The 21,826-nt window shown below is 50.8% G+C and overlaps 1 protein-coding gene across 2 annotated transcripts in view; it reads left to right on the forward strand.

Annotated features, from left to right (window-relative positions):
• Nucleotides 1-21,349, forward strand: part of SRGAP3 (SLIT-ROBO Rho GTPase activating protein 3) — a gene marked incomplete at its 5' end in the record, with an annotated part of 125,960 nt that extends 104,611 nt beyond the window's left edge. The window contains 12 exons of one of the 2 annotated variants that reach the window (XM_082004421.1): nucleotides 611-638; nucleotides 4,540-4,642; nucleotides 7,333-7,393; nucleotides 7,799-7,876; nucleotides 8,976-9,110; nucleotides 12,264-12,369; nucleotides 12,646-12,873; nucleotides 13,724-13,803; nucleotides 16,757-16,937; nucleotides 17,548-17,697; nucleotides 18,066-18,393; nucleotides 20,899-21,349. In XM_082004421.1, the coding sequence (XP_081860547.1) occupies nucleotides 611-638; nucleotides 4,540-4,642; nucleotides 7,333-7,393; nucleotides 7,799-7,876; nucleotides 8,976-9,110; nucleotides 12,264-12,369; nucleotides 12,646-12,873; nucleotides 13,724-13,803; nucleotides 16,757-16,937; nucleotides 17,548-17,697; nucleotides 18,066-18,393; nucleotides 20,899-21,315 (1,895 nt within the window). In that variant the 3' untranslated portion in view covers nucleotides 21,316-21,349. Of the gene's footprint in view, nucleotides 1-610; nucleotides 639-4,539; nucleotides 4,643-6,632; nucleotides 6,664-7,332; nucleotides 7,394-7,798; nucleotides 7,877-8,975; nucleotides 9,111-12,263; nucleotides 12,370-12,645; nucleotides 12,874-13,723; nucleotides 13,804-16,756; nucleotides 16,938-17,547; nucleotides 17,698-18,065; nucleotides 18,394-20,898 lie in introns of both variants that reach the window. The other variant, XM_082004422.1, reaches the window with a different exon arrangement.
• Between the last annotated feature and the right edge of the window lie 477 nt (nucleotides 21,350-21,826).

The following is a 21,826-nucleotide window of genomic DNA, read 5'->3' on the forward strand; positions in this document are numbered from 1 at the left end:
CATTTATATGAAGTCCAAGCACTAAAAATACACGAAAGGAATGAGAAGATTGACAGCCAGAATAGAGCCTGCCTGATCATGATCAGATGGGCTGTTATCTCGCAGGAAAAGCAGGGGAACTGAATACTCCGCTGCTTTCAGGTGCTATTAGTGGTCCTCCATGAGGCAGTTGGATAATCTTAGTGGCCTCCCTGGGGGCTGCCGCCCTTATCAGGCTGCGCCTTTCCTGCTTGGGTTTGGCCAGTCCCAGCTGGTGTAAATGGGCACTTATTGCAGAGGACCTGCGGTGCATCTGCTTATTTACAAGACGGGCTTCATATTGCAAATAAACCTTTAATATCAGTGGGGATTGAAGATGCTTTCCCTCTCTTGTGGCTGAGTCTTGGTTTTCTAATACGTCTTTTAGTGGTGGGGGCTTGTATAGCAACAAGCTCAGCATCTCCCCAGCCTGCGGGGCCCTTGGGCACATTCAGCTTCTTTTTGGCAGAAGCCATAACTGAGCACTTACAGAACCACACGTGGGTGTGTGCATGCTTGTGCAAATGTGTTTTAAGAGTCATCTGGTGATGGCTAACATGGAGAGATGATGGAAACTTGTGTTTCTTCATAGGTGAAAGAGCCGAATGTGGAACAACCAGGTGAGTAGCTTCTTACATAGCATCTGCATTTGGGAAGGGCTCGCCCTGGCAGGAGGAGCGTGGCCGTGGGAAGGGTGGTTTGCTTTGTTACTGACACAGCTTGGTGGGGTTCAGATTTAACCATCTTCCAGGAGCTCTGTGCAGGCAGGCCGGAGCGCAGGCAATCGCAGGCTCCCCATATCACTGCCCTGCTTCTCCACTGCATTGCCTGAAGCGGATTAATTAGGGTGATGACAAACAGGCCCTTGTTTTTGCTGCAGTGTAATTTCTAGCTGACTGGCTCTGAAGTGCCTGGAAGTGCTGTGTCAGCACAGCGCGGTGCAGTGCCTTGTAGCATAGCTGAGGTTGGGTTGTGTTCAGACAGTGCGACACAAGAGTGTCCACCCGCTCCCTACCATCCCCCTTCACTTGAGGACTTTGGCATGCCCCCGAAAGCCTCTCCCAGCTCTGGCTTCTTTGCCTAGGCGTGCAGAGCATGCCTGTAGTCACAAACTTTCATCGCTCTACAGCAGGAGATAGTGCTGGGAGTGAATGTAACAGGGAGGAGGCTTTGATCTGTGTCCAGTCCATAAAGCATCTCCACAGAGCGCTGGTGGCTTGCTACGAGTGTGACGGCTTTCTAACAGTAAGACACGGGCCAGCAAAGCCTCCAAACATATCCCCAAAACATGTGCGAGCTCTCTCTGTGTTATCTTTTTACAACTCTGTTTCAGCATTTAATAAAATTTGCAATACCGGCAAAAAAGAACCCCGTTCCATGTGAGAAATGCTGAAGCAGATGGTGAAGGCTGGGCTGCCTTTCCAGGCAGGAAAGAGGCTGCCTCAGCAGAGGCCAGCGCGGCGGCAGGGCGCCTTGCTCTCTCGCCTTCTGGCGGGACGGGGACTGTGCCGCCCGCGCCAGGCTGAGTGGCATCGGGGCTGGGCACCCACTGGGGCTGCAGGGCAGGGCCGCGAGGTGCCATCGGGACAAAGAGAGGCCTTCCCTGCCTCGCGCAGGCCAGAGAGCGGGGACCGCACAGCGTACCACTGCACTGATGTGCTCCAAGGAGCTCTTGGCCGTGCTCCCAGGTCCCCTTTGGATCAGCTGTCGCAGCAGCCGCTCCCCCGCTGCGATCGCTGCCGCTCCCTGCGGGTCCCGGGAGAGCTGCCCTGCGGCACCCGGACACCGCGTGGCCCAGCACACAGCTGATGGGGGCCACAGACGCAGCCTGCGAGGTGAGCGCTGCTCCTTCGGCTGTGCCAGGCAGGGCTCTCTGCTGAGCTGTCGGGGAAGGCACGCCTAAGCGGCGAGGCAAAGCCATAGGGAGAATTTGCTCTAGAGGCCTTGTTCATGAGGAGCGGGTGCCCGTGGGGTGGTGGTGTCACAGGCCAAAACAATCAAAGGAATGAGTAACAGCCTCCTGCGTGAGGGATGATGGCACAGCTCCCTGCTGCTTCTGTTTGCTTTTGCTTCAGCAGTTGCTTTTACTTCGCAAAGGAAAACAAACGAGACAATCTCCTTGTGTGAGGCAGGGCTGTAAGTGTAGGCAGAACAACCTGCCCAGCTGCTACAGCCGGCGGCCGCGCTGCCCCAGCCGCCTTGCGCCAGGGCGTCCCGCGGGGAGAGATTACACGGCAGCAAACAGCCCCGGGTCTCAGTCTGCAGCACGGCTGCTCAGCGGGGAGCGGGCGGGCGCTTTAATGGGCAGCACTCACTGCTGCTCCTCGGTTACCAGTCGAAGGAATAGATAGAAGCTGTAGGAGTATAGAGTCAAATTGCTTAATTAAAGGCATCTGATTATGGAACCAGCGGATCACAACTGTCACCTTTGCATCGTAGCTCTGTGTTAAATTGTACGTGTCCTTTCGACTCTGCTCTGTGAGAACTTTTGCATGAAGGCTCCTAGCACTCATTTTTGTTTGCAGTCATGATCTCTCCTCTTGCAGACATCAGTATTGCCCGGGGGTAGAGGACAGATCAGAAATCGGTTAGAGATTTTACGCTATTTTTCTCCCTTTTCTAGAACTAGACACTTGGGTCTTAATGTCCTTCATTATCAGAAGAAGAAATTGAAATGTGAATAGCATTAATGAAAGCAGCCCTCCAAAGTCCCGATCGCTGCACTAAAATAAGTCACAAGTTTCCATGGCCTCATTGCCAGACGCAATAGGTGTCTTGTTACCCTTGCTGAAGTCAACAGGGTCTTCAAGTTCTGTTCCCCGTGACTGATGAGGACCCTCAGTCACTAGCTAGTAGCAGTAGGGTCACGCCACTTTCTAATGCACATGTCTACCTTTTCTGTTCTTACAAAGTTGCTGGTGGGTTTGCTGATGTGTGTTGACTGGGTTCACCTTTTTGTTCGGTGGTTTGAATCACGGGAATGCTTGCCAGAAAGATGAAAGACTGTTCACATCCCTGTGAAAGTCTGCCAAACAGAAGTTAGCTACAGAGAGATGGAGGTGTTGCCACTTTCCTCTTCTGAACATCTACGACCAGAATGAGGTCCATTTAGGAATAAACAGGAATACCCCAGTGTTTTCCAGGGGTAGCTGTGGTTTATTTTGGGTCTATCAAAGAATCAGTTGAACTCTTCAGCTGCTCTTGGTGCGTTTTCAGGCTGACGGAGTGCTGAGCTGATGGAGGTAGGAGGCAGGTGTTAAAAATCCTACTGAGCACCGATGCCTTTGTTTTACTTCCAAAATGTCGTCAAAGAATCATAGAATAATTTGGGTTGGAAGGGACCTTTAAATGTCATCTAATCCAACCACCCTGCAGTGAGCAGGGACATTTTCAACTAGAGCAGGTTTCTCAGAACCCCGTCCAGCCTGACCTGGGATGTTTCCAGGGATGGGGCATCTACCACCTCTCTGGGCAACCTGGGCCAAGGTTTCACCATGCTCATTGTAAAAAATTTCTTCCTTATAGCTAGTCTAAGTCTACTCTCATCCCTGGTACTAGCACAAACACTGAGCAACAGTTTTGATATTTGGCATCTCAGAGAGGGAGAATTGTACCTGTAGATCGTGGGTACCAAAGACAGTTGTGATCAGCTATGTTTAGCAGCCTTATTACTCACTGGTTTGAATGAAGCAAGTTGTGCGTGAAGAGCATTCCTGATCATCTGTTGTTCATTCAAGCTGTGGTTGTTGGTATAGTTACTGCTCTGTCACTGTCTGATTTCTGAAGATGGCTGTTTGTTACAGTAGAAACGAGGACTCTTCGAGAAGCCCATAGCAACAGATAGTTAGATCGCTGGATGCGGCTGCAGCTGAGGTTAGAGTCCGTCTGATAGGGAAATGCCGGAAGATTATGGGGATGTAAAGTAATGGCTAGGTTGGCTTATTGCTGTTAAATGTTTCTATTACCAAGACTAATTTGAATTTATTACTTAAATAAAGGCTGCAGTCTTGACCTTGGCTTGAAATGATGTGTGCAGCTTCTAGTGAACAGCTCTGGTTTTGCACTGGGCTGCCTGCAGGTTAGCTCTGCTGCCCGCTCAGACGCCTGCCAGCTGCACCCGGGCTCGGCCTGGCCTGTGGGACCTGCAGAAGTGAGGCTGTCGTGGCACTGGCTCCAAAATGAGCTCGCCAAGTTAGTGCTAGGGTAGCCTGCCCCGGGCTGCTGGAAAGGGCTTTGGAATAAGCAGAGGGCACGTCCTCAGGGGCTGCGGGTGCTGTGCGCGAGGCGGAGGTGTGGAGCCCAGCTCCTTGCGGGTCCCCCGGCTCCCGGTGGAGCAGTGTTCGCGGGGGGACGCTGAAGCGGGAGCAGCTGCAGAGTGCGTGGAGCTGCATGTCGAGTCCTCACAGAGGGATTTTTCTGTTTGATTTATTTTTTATTCTCAGTCATAACCTTTGAGATCTCACCTTGTCATTGCATTTATGTTGGTGTTTTGTTGATTTCTTTTGTTCCATTTTCTCCCAGGCCCCCATGTCTTCCCCCTAAGCCACAGAAAATGAGGAGACCTAGGCCTCTCTCAGTCTATAATCATAAACTCTTTAACGGCAATATGGAAACGTTCATTAAGGTACTCGATGGCTGACAGTAAGAGTTTATGAACGCTGTGAATGTAATGGTGGCTTTCCTGTCCTAACTGCTGACTGCTTTCCTTTCTTGGCGGGGTCTCTCTGCTCCGCCCTGCACCCAGTTGACGTGGCCAGCGTGCACTTCGCCTCGGTGACGATTTCTCTCCATAGCTGTCCTTGCCCCTCATGTGTTCCGTGTGTTCCCCATCCCATCACCGCCTGTGTGCCCCGGGGCGAGGGTAGCAGTGCAGACCCTCGTGGCTGGTGGCTGTCGGCCATGCTGGCCAGCTGTGCGGCGCGAGACGCTCTTGACTGAGCATCACCGACGTCCAGTGCTGCTTCCGCCCATCCTGGGAAGGAAGATCAGACAGCAAGGACAACCCAGCCCAGCACCCTCAAAGGACCAACAGGTCCCCCCACCTTCCCTTTTTTCACACATTTTTGGTGGTTGTCTTCCCCCGTGGCTGAGGAGGAAGACAAAATGACTCCTGAGTTCCCAGAAAGTGCCTCCCAGTTGTAAAGACTGCCAGCCTCGAGTTGAAATACTGGGTGTGGGTGGCTGCGTGGGAGGGTAGACGTGCTGTCCTCATCCTTCCACAGTGTATCAGTAACAAGCAGCCCAGCCGGCACACCTCAGTGCCCGCTGCCGACCGGCGGCTGAGGCCCCCTCGCACGGCTCGGTACTCTCCGGGCGCCTGCAGGCCCCTTCCCGCAGCCCAGCCTGGAGGGAGGCTCAACCTGCAGGGAGGCCGGGCGAGAGCCTCTGGATGCGCCGGGAGAGGAGACGCTGCGGACGCTAACCTCGCACGCTGGCTGCGACCCACGCTGGCGCCCGGCCACGCTTGTCGGGCCAGGGCTGCGGGCTCGGCTTCCAGTGTTGGAGCAAAGGGATTCCTAAATGGCTGCTGAGCGGTTTCCTCCGCGCCATCGCTGGTAACACACAGCGTGCAGCCTTCACAAATGTGGGCCGAAGTATTTTCTCCATTTAAGCTGGGGTGAACTCAGATGAACTCAATTAATACTAGTGCAGTCCCAACGGAAGAGGGAGATTACCCAGAAGGAGAGATTTGAGGAGAAAAATGAAGAGATGCGGATGTGAGATTTGTCCCAAAGGATACCTCCAGTTCTCTAACTGCTGATCCTCCAAAATCCAGCACTTTTCTATTGCCTGGCTGCTGGAAGGATTTCCAAAGGAAGCGATGCTGTTCCAGTCGCTCAGAGTGTTTAATCCTGGGCTGAAGAAAGCTTTAGCGAAAATCCTGTAGGAAGCAGTAATGACAAACTGTTGGATTAGGTAAACTAATAGGCATTGTCCGGCTCCGATTTACTCTCATAGGCTCTTTTAGTGCAACCATAAGCCTAAGGGCAGTGTTTATAAACAGTGCAGTGTCACAAGTCATATACGGGCCCGACTGACAAAGCCTGTAATCTCTTTAATACTTGTAATTATTCCTTACTTAAACTGATTTTTAAAAAAATAATGCTCGTTAAAGTCCAGCCTGTTCAGCACTGTGGAGGAGGAACTATCTGCAGTGGAAATCTATCTGAGCGGATGGGTGTCCAGCGGGGAGTCCTCAGAGGACGGTGCTGTGCTGCCGGAGTGGTCCTTGATGCCGGGGGCCGCGTGCTGCCGTGGGGCGCAGGGCTGCGGGCAGCTGCCTGGTGCCCCCGCACCGGGGCGGCTCTCCCCGGCGCCTCGCCCGCGCCCGGGCCGGGGCTGGCCTTGTGCTCGGGCTCCTGCCAGTGCCGCAGTTTCGGGGAGGGAAGAAATCCGAGAGGCTCTTTCTGCAGGTCGCTGAGGCTTGGGTGCAGTGTGCCGAATGGGGTTTGGGTGGGGGGGTAGACAGCCTGAAGGCCTGGGTTGGACCTTGCTAAGCTGCCATTGCATTTGAGCGTTCATGGCCTCCGAAAGAGATGCTTACCTCTAACTGAACTTATCCTTGCTTAATCTTTTCTTTTTTTCCCCGCTCTGCTGCTTTTTTGTGTTCTCAGAGGAAGGAGGAATGCGCGAACAAGAAATCAGGTATTTACTGGAGGCCCGTCTATGAGACGGAGTAAATTAACCAGAGAGATGCAACTGTACTCTACTGGAAAAAAAAACTGAACAGAGCCCCTAAGAAAAAGAAATGTCCACTTAGGCAGTCAGACACGGCTCACGTGTCTCCTTCCACGAGGAGCCTGGAGAGAAGCAACTTTGAAACAAAAGCCAAAACTTATCACAGGTTTAGATACAGGCAGTTAATTTCCCACACTGTGGTGTTTTTGGTTTGGTTGTTTGGGGTTTTTTTAGCGTCTGCTGACAATGGCTCTTTCTTTAGGTGGAAATATTGTTGTAAGCTCTGTTACTGGAAACTTATTTCATCAAGCAGGTATAGCACAAGTTTTACTTTGGCTCAGCATTACACCTTTGAAATGGAGTAGCTGTGATCCCGTTGCATCAGTTCCCTGTCTCAACCAAATAGTGAGCAGCAATCTTTCACATGTTTTAGTGAAATCTCTTTTTGTGCATAATTGACTGCACGTAGTATATTCAGCACTTTTTGATGGCTTGATGTAACACCTCCTTTTCTTGCCTGTCGTCTTACTAAACTCAATGGCACCAATTTTCAAACCTCTGTTTTTGGAATCTATAATGCATTTCCTGTGCTTTGTTTTCAATAAACCAGTAATTTTTTCATTTCCTTTCATGAAGGATTCAGGACAGGCTATTCCACTTGTAGTAGAAAGCTGCATTCGTTACATCAATTTGTACGGTAAGTTGCTTCAGTAATATCAACAGAAACTTTCTGCAAAGGAATTAAATACTCGTAGTTAGCAGTGAGATACAGTAGAGACACCCGCAGCCCTCACTACGTGGGCTCGGGTTATAATTACAATGGCATTGACTGTGATGTAGCATTGGATGACTGACAAATATTTAGGTCTTGTTAGCGCTTATTCAGGTTAAATTGTTCACTCAGGCCCCAGGCCAATGGGGGCCCTTTCAGTGCTTTGGTCTGGGGGGCCTTGACTGGAGAATATGAGCAGAAATGAACTGTAGTTCCTGCTCTCTGAGCCTTTCTCTCCAGGTGCATTGACTCCTAGTTTCTGCTGTTCTTTACCAGAAAGTGCTGTGTAGCGGTTACAGAAATATTTTCTAAAACATTGTTCTTTTCCAGGCCTTCAGCAGCAGGGCATTTTCAGAGTCCCTGGCTCCCAAGTGGAAGTCAACGACATCAAGAATTCATTTGAGAGAGGTGCGCGGGCAGGGCATGCAGCTGCAGCTGGGACGCCAAGTCCGAGCAGAGATTGTTGGTGGGAGTTTCAGTGTGCGCTGGGTGCACTAGGTGTTGTGTAAAGCCTGTGCCAAAGGCCTTTCTGCTCTGAGACACGAGGAGGTTTTCTCCCTTTCTAGGTATCTCAGTATTGTATCTCCAGCAGCAGCGAAGAGTCACTTAGGGTAAGAGTATGAGAAGTAGGGGTAGGTGCAGAGATCTTTTCCACAGTCACTAATTAAGAGCATGAAAACCTCAGATGAGAGCCATAGAATAGTTTGTTGGGGATCCATTTTCCTCCTTTCTGTAGTGGTTTGTCAAGGGAGGACCAGCATTGCCACGTGTACCTGGTGGCAGTGTTGGTTGTGGAACTGCCAGTGATTCTGTTGAGAAAACCACATCGAAGATGTAAGGCTGGCAAGACAGGGCAGAGCAATCCTGCTGTCACCAAGTGAAGGTGAAACTGTGAAAGGAACAGTCTAGGTGGGGTAATGGCCTCCATGCCGTTAATCTTTGGGCAGCATGGAAGGATCGGGGTGAAGGTGGCCATGCCAATGAATAAGGCAGTGGTGAGATTGTCAAAGGCTGGAGGATTTGCACATCCAGTTTAAGAGGAAACTGTATGTAAATCCCTTGGGTACAGTGCTATCCAGAACCGTTCAGTCTGTTCCAGAGGCATAATTGCATCCTCCAGCCAAGCCTGTCTTCTCAGGCTTTCACCCACCATCGTTTAGATCTGCTCAGCTCTCTGAGCTGTTGCCTTAAATGTAAAAATGCACTGGGCTGGAAACTGTGAAGAAAAACTGATTAATAACATCCTCATCTTCAGGAAAGGGTTAAAATCTCTACAATAAACTGGGTTTTTGTAGGTAGGGCTATAGCCTGTCTCAGTATGATGCTGTTTAACAGAGTACTTTATTAAACTCTCCTCTTGCTGACAAAATGCTTAGCGTTACCATTCCACACACAGGAGAGTTTTCTGAACTGTGAGAAATTTGGGGGTTCCACTGAGTTAGTAAAAAACACTTCTTGTGTTAGTCCAACTTGATAATAATGCTGGAAATAAATCTTGTCTGGGCAGGTGAAGATCCCCTTGCTGATGATCAAAATGAACGTGACATTAATTCAGTGGCTGGAGTCTTGAAGCTGTATTTCCGAGGACTGGAAAACCCCCTCTTTCCTAAGGAAAGGTTTCAAGATTTGATATCTACTATAAGTAAGTACAAGTGACAGCTCTTCTTGGAGAATAGGCTGGGACAAGAGAAGCAATAAACGGGGGGCAAGTACCTCTGAGTTTTGCAAATAGCAGCTTATGTTGTAAGAAGGCCTACAGATCTGCACTGGAAGTTGTGAAAGATGGGTGTGCACTGGCAGCGGTGGAGGCGAGGGAGAGGTAAAGCATCTTCCTATGGCTCTTTTAAATTCTTCCTGGCTCTTCTAAATTCTTCCTAGCATCATGAGGATCACCAGAGAGTCATCTCCAAGCTTAGGCCAGTGGGCTGCACATGCAGCAAGCCCATCTATACATCTGCAGGTTGCATGAGGGGTCATTAATTGCTTGAACAGGGTCAGCGGCTGTCCTGCCTGCCCAGATCTCTGCAGGTAACAGCGGTTCCTGTGCCTGCCCGTCACACATCAAGCAGCCCTGTCTCCTGGGACCCAACAGGGTTTTGCTGCTTTAGCTCCGTGTCTTCGCTAAACATAGTGAAGGCCAATAACTGTTTGCAACTCACAAAGCTCCTCTGGCCCCTGAGGTCTGCAAAATTGCTTTCAACCTCACTTGGTCAGCTGTTCTCCACGTATTTGCTCTTGGCATTGCCCATGCCAAAGAAAACCAGAAAGTGCTTTGGGATGTGCACAGAGGTAGAAGCTGAGGGGTTTTAATCATGAATGGTCTGGGATTGATGTCAGGGAGAGCCTGGTTGCCCTTGTTCTGTCCTGAATTCTCCTCCCAGCTCCACTTGTTCCTCTGCAATGGAAGAAATGGATATCCCAGCTGGGGTTTATTTCTCCGAGTACCTTGTAGTGATGACAATTATTTATTGATAAGTCGTGGAAATTACTCCCCTGGGGGAAAGGAAAAAGGCAGAATGAATTTGATGTTTCAGAGATGATGGAGGAGCATGTTGCGTGCTTTGGCTGCAGGGTGACTTTATTTTACAGGAGAGGTGTCGGGATTGTTGGGGGGTTCACGTGTCTCGGTGCGTGGGTAACTTCAGGGGGACTGACTGGTGAACATGTGCTGAAGTCCTGCATTTGGCTTTCACGGCTCATGGCTCCTTCCTCCTCCTTAATGTTAATGTGCATAACTGCTAGAGATTTAGTGACGTCAAGACAGACAGATGATATCTAGAGGGGAATGATGCAGGGATGGGCTTCTTCCAGAAGGAGAAGAATTTCCTGTTCTTTTTCAAGAACAGTTGTTTTATATAGTAGCTTTAGGAAATTCACTGTTGCCTTTCAGTTTTGATGTGTAAAACAGCACAGCAGACCTGTAACATGGCAAACAAAGGAAGCTGTTTCTGCACCAGTTTCGTGCCCCGGACAGGGACTTCTAGCCTGGCTTGCAGCGCTCGCTCCAGCTGCCCTCCCCGGGGCGCTTGCAGCGGGCAGAGCGGGGCGCCTGGGAGGCACAGCCCACAGAGGAGGGGACAAGTCCCCTTCAGTGCCAGGAAATGTGCCCGGTGCTTGGTGATGTGACTGTCTGTGTGCTTGCAGATAGGCTTGTGCTTTGGAACCATCCCTAATTAATGCCAGTTTGCACAATTTATTAAGCTTTTGGGGGCTTTTCATTGCAAACATCATCTGTTAATTTTCTGGATAGTATTCTCTCTTTCTTTTTTCTCATTTTAGAAAGAATCTTCCTTTTCTTCATCTTTCCTTACTTTTCCCGCTGCTGTTGCTACCTTTCAGTTAAGGATAGATTTAAAATTAATTAAATTGCCCTATTCCCATTCAAAATCTGACTTTAAGTGCATCTGATTTTCTGCCACATAAATATAGGCTGTGTAATAGGTGTCCCGACGTACCCAGATTGAAGAAACCTTCTTCCTTTGAGAACCACTGCTCAGTAAAACGCCACCCTTGCTGTAGGATGTTCTGTCTCGTTTTGTAATTACGGCAGAAAGGTTAAACGCAGCCGGACGGTTTGGGCTCTGCACCGCAGTGCATCACAGAGCCACCTTGATTTCCTTTGGCTCTTGGTAAGGTATTCTGAGCGAGCTTCTTGCAGCAGGTGCTGCTGCGCATGTCGCAGGGCCTCCAAGTGCCCCGGGAAGCTGCAGAGCCGCATCGTTCCCTGCTGCGTGACAGGGAAGCCAGGCTGGCTGCTGGCAGATGAAAGGCTGGCTTTTCCTTTTGCTTATGGGGGACTGAGAGTTTACGTGGAAGCGTTTCTCAAATGCACGTGAGAAGTAGATGGATAGAAAAGGCACTTTGTTTGCAAGGGCTCATTCAGGGGTGTGCCTGTATTGTAGAGTGATTGATGATCATTCCATTAGTTCCTCTGAATTACAAACAGTTGGAACATTTTGCTAAGTGAAAAAGGCAAGTGCTTCAAGACAATTTCTTCCTCTGGGTTTCAGAACAGATACCTATTGTTGTAGGTTTTTATCCAGTTTTTATTTATTTGATTTTTTTTTTTTTTTAACAAATGTTCTCTTAAGTAAAACCAAACTGAAGAAATAGAGAACCCGGTAAGCAATAACAGGGGATAAATGCATTCCTCAAAAGGCAGTGCGGGGGTCCCCAGGCCAGTGGGCTGGCACTGAAAGCAAGGTAGCTCTAAGTCGCCCTCCCTCCTACAGCAGGAAGCTGATTTCTGATAGTGGCTATAGGCTTTGTGCACTGCTGTGGAGAGAGGTGAATCTTAAAGTGCTGGCTCCGGTTCAGAATAAATTCCCCTTAAGACCAGTGGGAGACTGGAGCAGAAGGGCTCACAAGGACCTGATGGTTAACCCATAAGAGTAACGTGAATAAAAACGTCATTTAAATATCTGCACTAGAAAGCCAAGCAGTGCTCCATTTTACAGTGCCATATTGACTAAAGCTTTTGAGAAACAGAATAGTTGTTGAGGAATGAACTAAAGAATTCATAAATGGTTATTTTAAAAATAAAACCATGGAAGTGTCTTTATTTGCTGTTTATACTGAATCTGAATGTACATATGACTGCACCCATGGAAGAGTGCTATGCCCAGTGCTCTGCTTGCACCTTAGTGCCAAACCAGGGGATCGAATCTGGAAACAGGCTACTGTTTTCCTTGCATAGTGGGCTACTAGATCTGGAATGAGTTCCTCTAGTGCTGTGTTGTCTGGTCCTGTGGTCCTGAGAAGGTTTAAAGATGCGCTTTCTATCCATGTGTTCCAGAAATCGAGAACCCCACTGAGAGAGTGCACCAGATCCAGCAAATCATCATCACTCTGCCTCGGGCTGTCATTGTGGTCATGAGATATCTTTTTGCTTTCCTTAATCAGTGAGTCTTTTTTTTTTTTCTCTTTCACTGAGTTTCTCCTTGCCCTCCTTTGTTTTCAGGGCTTCCCTGTCTTTGTTGCATGAGTCCTTTTTGGTATTGCCATGGAGAGTTGTATTTTATTTCTTCCTCAGTCCTGCCTAGCCATGGCTGGGTGTCTGGGGAAGATGTACAGCTCAGTGACGATTGCTTTTCTGGCCAATGGGGGTTTGGTGGTGGGAGACTTCTGAGCAAATGAGGAAAGTCAGCACCGCACCTCCCTCACACTTGTGCTTGCAGCTTATCGCAGTACAGTGATGAGAACATGATGGATCCCTACAACCTGGCCATCTGCTTTGGGCCCACTCTGATGCACATTCCAGATGGGCAGGATCCGGTGTCCTGCCAAGCCCATGTCAACGAGGTCATCAAAACCATCATCATTAACCACGAGGGCATCTTCCCCAGCCACAGAGAGCTGGAAGGACCTGTCTACGAGAAGTGCATGACTGGAGGGGAGGAGTACTGGTAAGGAGCAGGGACAGGATTTCACTGTTCGCAGAACTTAAAGCCAGGTGCCCTTGTTTGGATTATCTTCTGACACTGTACTTTCAGAGTGAATCCATGACAAAACGCAGGGCTTTGGTAGTCAGAGAATGGACCCCAGCTCACACGAGTGTAGGAGAAGGGCTCTCAGGAGCAGTTTTGTCAGTGTTAGAAGACAGATGAGTTTGTGTTAGCCAGGGATGCGACCAGCCATGTGCAACTGCATTGCGTCGCATCTTTCTGGTGCACAATTTGCCCTACTTGGTGTGCCCAGGATAGGAAAACTACATAAACAAAGTCCCACATTAGCAGCGTAAGTGATATTACACATTCGTCTGGAGGATGCTGGAATTCTAAACTGACATTCAGATCTGATTTTAACAAACCAGTATTTATAATAGACTTGAACTTATTTGTGTGCAAGTTTTCTACGTTTCTGAGATCTAATCTTCCCTGACGCTGATCACCTGACACCATCCTTACTGATGCAAGTGGAGGATAAAATACTAAACTCATCATGAATGAGTGAGTGGAACTCTTTAACTTGGTGTCACTTTATATTTGTTTTGCCAAATATGAGTAAGATGCATGAGCAACAGAACATGATGTTCTGGGCCTGAAGATTGTGGTGTGAGTGTCTGCCGTTCTCAAAGCAAGTTGAGCAGAGATTCAAATGCGATTCAAAATGACCATCTCAGTCCTATAGAAACTAAAACCATAACTCTTTCAAGTGTCACTGGGGCCAGAATTTCCCTCAACAACTTACTTTTGCTAAGTGCCTCAGGAACAGAATCTCGTTCTTTCTTTGAAAGCACGGTGTATTTTATTTCAGTGACAGCCCACACAGCGAGCCAGGCACAATCGATGAGGTTGACCATGACAACGGCACGGAGCCACACACCAGTGATGACGGTGAGCACAGACAGAAAATCGTGTGTCTCGTAGAAAAGCTGTCCATGGGAAAGCAGTGTGCAGTTTGCTCCTAGTCAGATTAGAGGCTGGACTGGAGTCTAGCACTTTAGTGGGGGACAGTGTTTCTGTGTGCTTGGTGATGCCTATGCATATTAATAACTGTTGCTTATAGGTTTTCATCATAGGATGTGCACGGACCTTCGCAGTGGTCTGACTCCATGGCAGAGTACAGGGGTTGGCTTTTTGGAGCAGTTCTGTGAGATTCCATTAATCTCATATATGATTTTTTTTTCCCCTTGTCATCTGTGCTTATATGCAGCCATGCGATGGTGAGGACACGCTGTGTGAAGTGGCTCGCGAGAACAGGAGGGGAGTTGGGGGCTGGCATGGGGGGGGACCAGCTTTGTTCACCTCGGGCCCTTGGATGTGCTGTGTGGAAAACAGTGAACGTCAGCAGCCGCGTTGGGGCCTCTGAAGTGAGGGGGTCTTTCAGCGGCTTTCATTATGCTGTGGATCATCCCTTGTCAAGCAGCCATCTGCCTGGCAGAAGCTAAATGCCCCTGTCTTTGGCCGAGCCGCAGCCTGGTTTTCCCCGCAGTCAGTTCTGTTTGCTTTGGTGACGAAGAACCCGCCTGCTCGTTTCTGCCCCTGTCAGGCCTGTGGAGCTGCCCGGCTTCGGAGGGCGAAGCGGGACGTGCTGTGAGCCAGGGCTGTGTGGACGGGTGCAGCCGGCTGTGAATCCCTTGCAACGGAGTGCATCATCAGCGTTCCGTAACGCTCTGAGGAGGCTCAGGTCCAGCTTTCCGTAAGGTCATGTCTGCCTGCACTTCTGTGTAAACCAGCTCGGAGTTTCGCATACGGGCTCTCACTAAAAGCTTTGAAGTTCGTGGCAATCACAGAGGCGAGCGTGGAAACGGGGGCACTGGCAGAGCTGGACGAGAAGCGTGTTCGCTCCAGGATGCGGTACCAAAGCAGGAGGAGACGCTGTGCTTCCCGCACCTCAAGGGCTCGGCTACGGGGCGAGGCGGGGGCGAGGCCAGGAGACCCCGCTGGCACTGCTGAGGGGCAGCGAACGTGCAACGCCACGACACCATTTTAATGGCAGGACTATGCCATGTGGAAGGGCATCAGGGAGCTGAACACCTCTTCTGCTTTCCTGATGGCCGCCGCTTCCTTGGATGCATCCTGCCCCCGACAAACCGCTGGCGCCTTCCGAGGCTGGCGGGCACCATGGGGAGGAGGGGAAGGGCACAGCTGGGCCAGACAGCTCAGGACCTGCTTTTGGCTACAGACAGGAGCCAGCAGGACTAGAAGATGGAGGAGAGCAGGCTGCCATTTAGCCAGTTTTATGCTTGGGTGGTCACATTAATAGCTCTGATTGGAGTTTCCAGGTGATTAACTGTGGTGCAAGTGTGAAGAAGAGGAGCAGCTTTATTTTGTGAATTTACATATTCCTTATTCCCCTCTCCCTCGCCTCGTGCACCCTCCCTGCTGGAAAACTCCGTATTTTAGCAGAGCTGTGAAAGCTCTCCGGTCACCTTCCCTGCTCCGTTTCCTCCAGAGCATCCCCCATTGATCCTGCTGTAGTGTTCCCAAACCCTGCTGCTTAGATTGGTGTGGATGTGTGTTTTAAGCTGGGGAAAACCAGTCTGCTGAAGCGACCTGTCCTGTCCCACGTGAGGCAGAGAAGGGGGCAGGGATCTGATTCAGTGTCTTCTGTGTCCTCCTGTGCTGTCTCCTCCTCTGTGCGGACTTTGTCGCTGCGCAGAGTGGCGGGTCGTGTCCTGATCGCTGCTTCTGCCGAGCCTGTGGTTAGTGACAAGGCAGACGCAGCAGAGCCCATTTCCATATTTTAATGAGAACGTGACAGATCTGGAGGAACAGGGCAGATGTGCCCTGTTTTGCCTTGTCATTGCCTGTCTGCCAGTCTCCAGGTGGGATTTAAAATGATCAGGTGTCTCAAATAATCAAGGTACATTGACTGCTTGCTTGCTGGTTCCGACAGTGGCTCGAGGTAGCTGAGTGGTGGCAGCCTGCTTTGTCTCGCAGCAGGTGAGGCGGAGTGCAGGTTGCTGCTGCCGGTGCGGAGAGAAGTGCTGTCACAGCTTTGCAGTCGCTGCAGTGGGTTCTCTGGGACTCGGTGATCCCAGCTGGGAACAGATTTGCAGAAGAGCCAGGCCTCTTCCGTGGGCTCCTTGGAGCCAGCCAGGCTCCTGTTCAGATGCACCGGCAGCTCCCGCTGTGGTGCCCTTGGCCGGGCGCTCAAAGGTTCCTGGTGTGCTTACAACCTCCCCAAGTGAAGTCCTGCCTCAGCCCTCTTGAATTTCAGGCCATGAGCTCCCAGTGTGTGAATGCCTGGCGTTTGGTAGAGCTTAACTTAGAAGAAGTGGAGAAGCGGTGAGTGCTGGAAAGTCTGCAGATGTGGGGGTGTGAGGCAGAGCAGCTGCCTGGCCAGAGCCAATATCATCGTTTCTATGGGGACCCCCAAAGGGGGTTTGTTACTTATCAATAATTCAGCTTATCTCCAGGATAAGGAAAGGAAGAGAAGGTAAGTGGGGCTTTGATCACAGTATCTGACACAGCTTGACAAGATCCCAGTCTGGAGGATAATGGGGTACTGTAACTGAAGAAATCACTTTATAGGTAGAAAATGGGAGTGTGGGTGCCGATGCCATATGCACACAGGGAAATTTAAACTACTCCCCATCTGGTCTGTAGCTTTTTGTAATTGCTGGTAGTTTGTGAGTCTGTGAGAAATTCCAGGAAGGCTGGAAGAACAAAAAGAATTGATCGGTCTAAAAATAAGATGGTTTGTACTCGGTGAAAGATGCTCTCGGGAAGCTAGGGCAGCAGCATTACTGCTGTTCTGGTGAGATGCCTCTTTCTAGGACTTATTGTGCCCCTGTGATTGTTGAACTAAGCTTTTCTCTATCTGGTCTTCTGTGCTTTGCAGAAGTGGAGCAGATTGAAGCCATAGCAAAGTTTGACTACATTGGACGATCTCCACGAGAGCTCTCGTTTAAGAAAGGGGCCTCGCTGCTCCTGTACCATCGGGCATCAGAAGACTGGTGGGAAGGGAGACATAATGGTGTGGATGGCCTCATACCCCACCAGTACATTGTGGTGCAAGACATGTGAGTAAAGTAGCATGTGTTGATCCAGAATGTTAAAATCACATACCTGCAAAAGGTCCATCTTTAGCCACCTAAAACAGGTGGTCAGATTTTCCCAGGTTTAATGACTTCATTGAGAAATCTGGACCTGTTCACATCTGCCTTTCCATGTATTGGCTCAGGTTGTTTCTTGTTCAAGCTGATAAAGCCAAGCACTAAATACTGTACTTCAGTGTGGCTGAACCCCATCCATCATTGACTCCTCAAAGTGGCATGACCCAGGCTTAGCACTGGCCCTGCCCCTGTGTATGTTGACCTGGCATTGTTCAGTGCCCACCTGGCCTGGAGGCAGATCCCAGGGTCCTTCACAGATGCCACTTCTGTTACAAGTACTGTGCTTGTACATTAAATGTACATCATTAAAATGGCAACTACAGCCTAGGGGGATATGGAGACATGATGTTCACTTTTTCCAAGCTTTGGGTACTCTCTGAAGTGGTGGCCTTGGTCCAGCCCTTTGTTAACAAAGTCTGGAGCTGCTGCAGTAGTGATGCTCAGATCCACGCTGTGGCTGGGCCCTAGCCTCTCTCCAGGCAGAGCCCTGTTGCTGATGGGGGTCTCCTTTTCCTAGGGATGATGCGTTCTCCGACAGCCTGAGTCAGAAGGCGGACAGTGAGGCGAGCAGTGGACCGCTGCTGGACGATAAAGCCTCCTCCAAGAACGACATCCAGTCCCCGACAGACCATATTGTGGACTATGGCTTTGGGGGTGTAATGGGCCGGTAGGGAAACTGTCATTTTCCTATGAACACAGAGGTGGTCGCTGTCACGTGTGGGGCGAGTCAGTGTGTGCTGTAGGGCAAGACGGAAGAGAAGGCTCCAGTAAGCACTGCAGAATAGTATGAGCATGGAGGGGGTTTTCATGTGCATTGCTAATGTAGATCTTAACAAGTAAAGAAGGTACCATGCTGTCCCTTTCTTGGCACTGGCTAAAATGTCTGTCTTCCCTCTTGCCTTAGTCTTCTGGAACTGAAGGGCTCGAGTTTGGTTTGATCTGAACTCTCAGAGCTGAGCGATTGTCTTACAGCATGCAACCAGATACTTTCGATCTGACGGACGGTGACCTAGTCTTGTGATGGATTCTTTGCAGAGTGAGATTGAGGTCTGACGGTGCAGCTATCCCTCGCCGTCGAAGCGGGGGGGACACCCACAGCCCGCCCCGAGGGATGGGTCCTGGCATAGACACTCCTCCTCGAGCAGCGGCCTGCCCTAGCAGCCCCCACAAAATACCTCTTAACAGGGGCAGGATTGAGAGTCCCGAAAAGCGCAGAATGGCGACATTCGGCAGTGCAGGCAGCATCAATTTCCCAGACAGGAAGGCCTTGTCTGATGGCCACTCGCTGAGATCGACCTGTGGATCGACTAGACACAGTAGTCTTGGAGATCAGAAATCTCTAGAAGCAGAAGCGCTTGCTGAGGTAAGAGGATTGTGAAGCGGCTCTCGGTGCCCAGGGATCGAGAGGCTATAAAATAAAAGTCACTTGGGTAGTGCCGCAGAGCCCCTTCTATCTCAACGCCATTTAGAATTACAGTGCTGTTGTAGCTGCCACAGTGTAAAGTCAAAAATGAGCAGCCAACAGCTTGCCTGCTTTTCCAACCTTATCAGTTGGTCTAATAAAAGATGCTGCCCCCTTCCACAAACCTTGTTTCTTTGAAACAACAGACAGAAACGTTCGATCCACCACCGAAACGTGCCGGCAGCTCTTCGCTCCCACAAGGAGGGAAGCACATTATCTTAGTCTGATGCTCCACAAGGAGCTTAGGAGGAGAAAATGGGATTTGCCAAATAAGAATTTGACTGATGCTCAGTGTTTGGAGGAAAGTGCTTCAAGTTTGTTACTGGCTGTTTCTAGCTGGGACCTCAAAATGTTAGCCTAATCCCAGTATCACACCTCCAGCCATGCAACATCATCAGCATCACACTAGGCCATCGGTCCCATGGTGCTGATTAGATTCACGTTACCTCCAGCATAGCCTGCAGGTCTCCTCTCCCTGCTGCTGGCAGGAGGCCCCCCCCCCCCGGCAGCAATCGGCCAGGTTATGCCCAACCTGTTAACATCTCAGAGAGCGGTCCCTTCCCGGAGCAGGCTGCAGAATTCTCCAGCCTCTCGGAGACCACGTAGCTCAGACGGTCCCCGGGCATCTGTCTGAACGGCTGCAGGTTGGGCTGTTTGAGGGCCTGGGGGCCGGGAGCGCTGTGGACAGGCTGTTCAGCGTCCCCTGTTTCAGCAGTTGCCGGCGGTTTGCTTCGTGCCCCGCTCCGGCGGGAGCAGCAGCTGTGGGTGATGCCCAGGTGGAGGGGTGCAGCTGCCGGAGAGACCGCTGCCCACCGCCTGGAAGCAGCTTGTGTGCTGCAGGGTTTGGCAGGCTGTTACGTATCGAATCAGCTGCTTTCAGTGGGATAATTAATGATGATTGCAGAAAAGAAGAACTCTTACTGTCCTGTTTGCTTTTTCACCAGCCACGCTCCTTGTTCTTTTGCTCTGCAGCACGCTACCCAGCTTGTCTGTCCATCAAGAGCTTGCGTTTGGTGTGAACAATTTACAAAGTTACGGTCGTAGCGCAGCGCATGCCCTGAGCGATGGCTCGCGCTGGGGCACCACGTCCGCCTTGGGACGGGATAACAGCGTGCACGAAGTCCCCGGGCTCAGCTGATGGGCAGTAGCGCGGCACCCCGCAGCGGTGCCCGGGGCCGCGTTCCCCAGGTGCAGTGCAGGGCTGTGGGGTCCGGGAGCCTCCAGAAGGATGGGTGAATGCTGAGGACAGAGCACGATATGCACAATTTTCTTGGGCTTTGGGTTGTTTTTTTAAACCTTGAAAAAGATTCTCACTCAGCTGATGTAAATAAATACTTACCTTGAAGTCTGTAGGACTGCTGGACTTGGTAGTATGGAGGCTTAGCTCTGGGAGAGTATTTTCACTTGTTAACTGAACAGCTTAATAGAATTAATTGGAGTTAATTTGATAATTATTTCCCTTCTGCTGATCCTCTGAACATTATCTGAGGCTCACCGAACATTTTGTATGCATTATAAAATTAAGGACTTGTCTATACAAGGACAGCAAGGAGAATTAACTGGAGCTACTTTTTAAACAATTGATTCAGTTCGCTTAAATCACTTCTCAGATGGTCTCATTCTGAGTTAGTGGCCTTAATTCAGTGAAGGTGGATTTAAGAGAAACCAAACTAGGGCCTCTATTTCTGAATGAGACTATCAGCACTACAGTTGTAGGCAGCTTAGCTGATTTACTTTAAATGGGCACTTGTGGTTGAACTGGGTTCACCTTCTGGAGGATCTCCGTGGACGGACCCATGGAGGCCGTGCCTAGGAGACACGATCTGAAGCGAGCGGGCGGCGAGAGGCTGGGGCCGGTCTCACCTCGCTGCCTCCCCGCACGCAGGGAGAGGCCTTGTAGCTGCCTCCCTTCTGTTTATGGTGAGCTGCCATCGCGCTGCTCGCTCTGCATACACCCCGGTGCGTTTCTGCCCTGCGCAAGCCGTTGCCCTGTGGGTACAGGGACAGCAGAGGTCCCGTAGAGCTGATGGAGGCTGCAGGGCCTCCTTTTCTGGGGAAAGAACAGCCTCAGTGCTGCAGGGGAGCGTGGACATGTCCTGTCTCATTGGAGGTGTGGGCACGCTGGTGTTCACCCCAGCACTGATGGTGCTTGGGCTTTGCTCCCTTTAGAGATCGCAACCAGACTCCTGTGGACACCGGGCGCCTTTGTGCAGCTGGAGTTTGGGCTTTACAGCTCCTCCTAAAGCTCCTGCTTTGCCTGGAGCCTCTGTCTTAGGTCAGAGACCCCCACTCACAGACACACGTGTCAGGACAGACACACATGGGCTTCTCCATGGGGTGGGGTGCAGGACCACGGGGTGATGCTGTGGCACGGTGCTGACATCCCTGTGTCGGTGGCATTCACAGGACATCGAGAAGACCATGAGCACGGCACTGAACGAGCTGCGGGAGCTGGAGAGGCAGAACACAGCCAAGCAGGCCCCCGATGTGGTCCTGGACACGCTGGAGCCCATGAAGAACCCCCCAATGGGTGCTGCCAACTCAGAGCCTGCCAGCCCCCTCCACACCATCCTGATCCGGGACCCCGACGCTGCCATGCGGCGCAGCAGCAGCTCCACCACGGAGATGATGACCACCTTCAAGCCAGCCCTGTCGGCCCGCCTGGCCGGGGCTCAGCTGCGGCCCCCGCCGATGCGGCCGGTGCGGCCGGTGGTGCAGCACCGCTCCAGCAGCAGCAGCAGCTCGGGGGTGGGCAGCCCCGCCGTCACCCCCACTGAGAAGCTGTTCCCCAGCAGCTCGGCGGATAAATCGGGCACCATGTAGGCTGGGGCGTGGGGACTGCGGCGGGGAGAGCCAGCGCCTGGACGGTGGGAGCAGGGCCGGCAGCTCAGCAAAGCCTCGCTCAGCCAAGCGGGAAGTTAATACCATGCTCAAGAGGAACCTCTCCAGAAGAGGAGCACGTGCGTAGCCTAGGCCTGATGGTTGATTGTACATACGTGTGTGTGTGTACATGCGAGTGCACACACACCCCCATCCATGCAGAAACACTTCCCAAGCTTGCAGTCCTCCGGCAGGAGGAGATGGCGGGTCTACGTGTTGGCACTGGAGAATACACGCTATATGTAGAAGTATATATTAAAAAAAAAAGTGTACAGAATTTGGTGACTTTTTAAAAAAAGTAGATTTACCTCAGAAACTGGCTCTGAAAAGTCCTCTCTAGAGATGTTGGGTTGATTTGTTTTTTTTTCCCAGGCTATTTTGTGTGCGTGTGTGTGCGTGGAAGTACGTAGCAGCCGTGCATCGAGCAATACAAGGCAAATCCTGGAATTTATTT

The sequence above is a fragment of the Phaethon aethereus genome, assembly GCF_964289735.1.
Source record: "Phaethon aethereus genome assembly, chromosome: 11".
In the NCBI taxonomy this organism is placed as follows: domain Eukaryota; kingdom Metazoa; phylum Chordata; class Aves; order Phaethontiformes; family Phaethontidae; genus Phaethon; species Phaethon aethereus.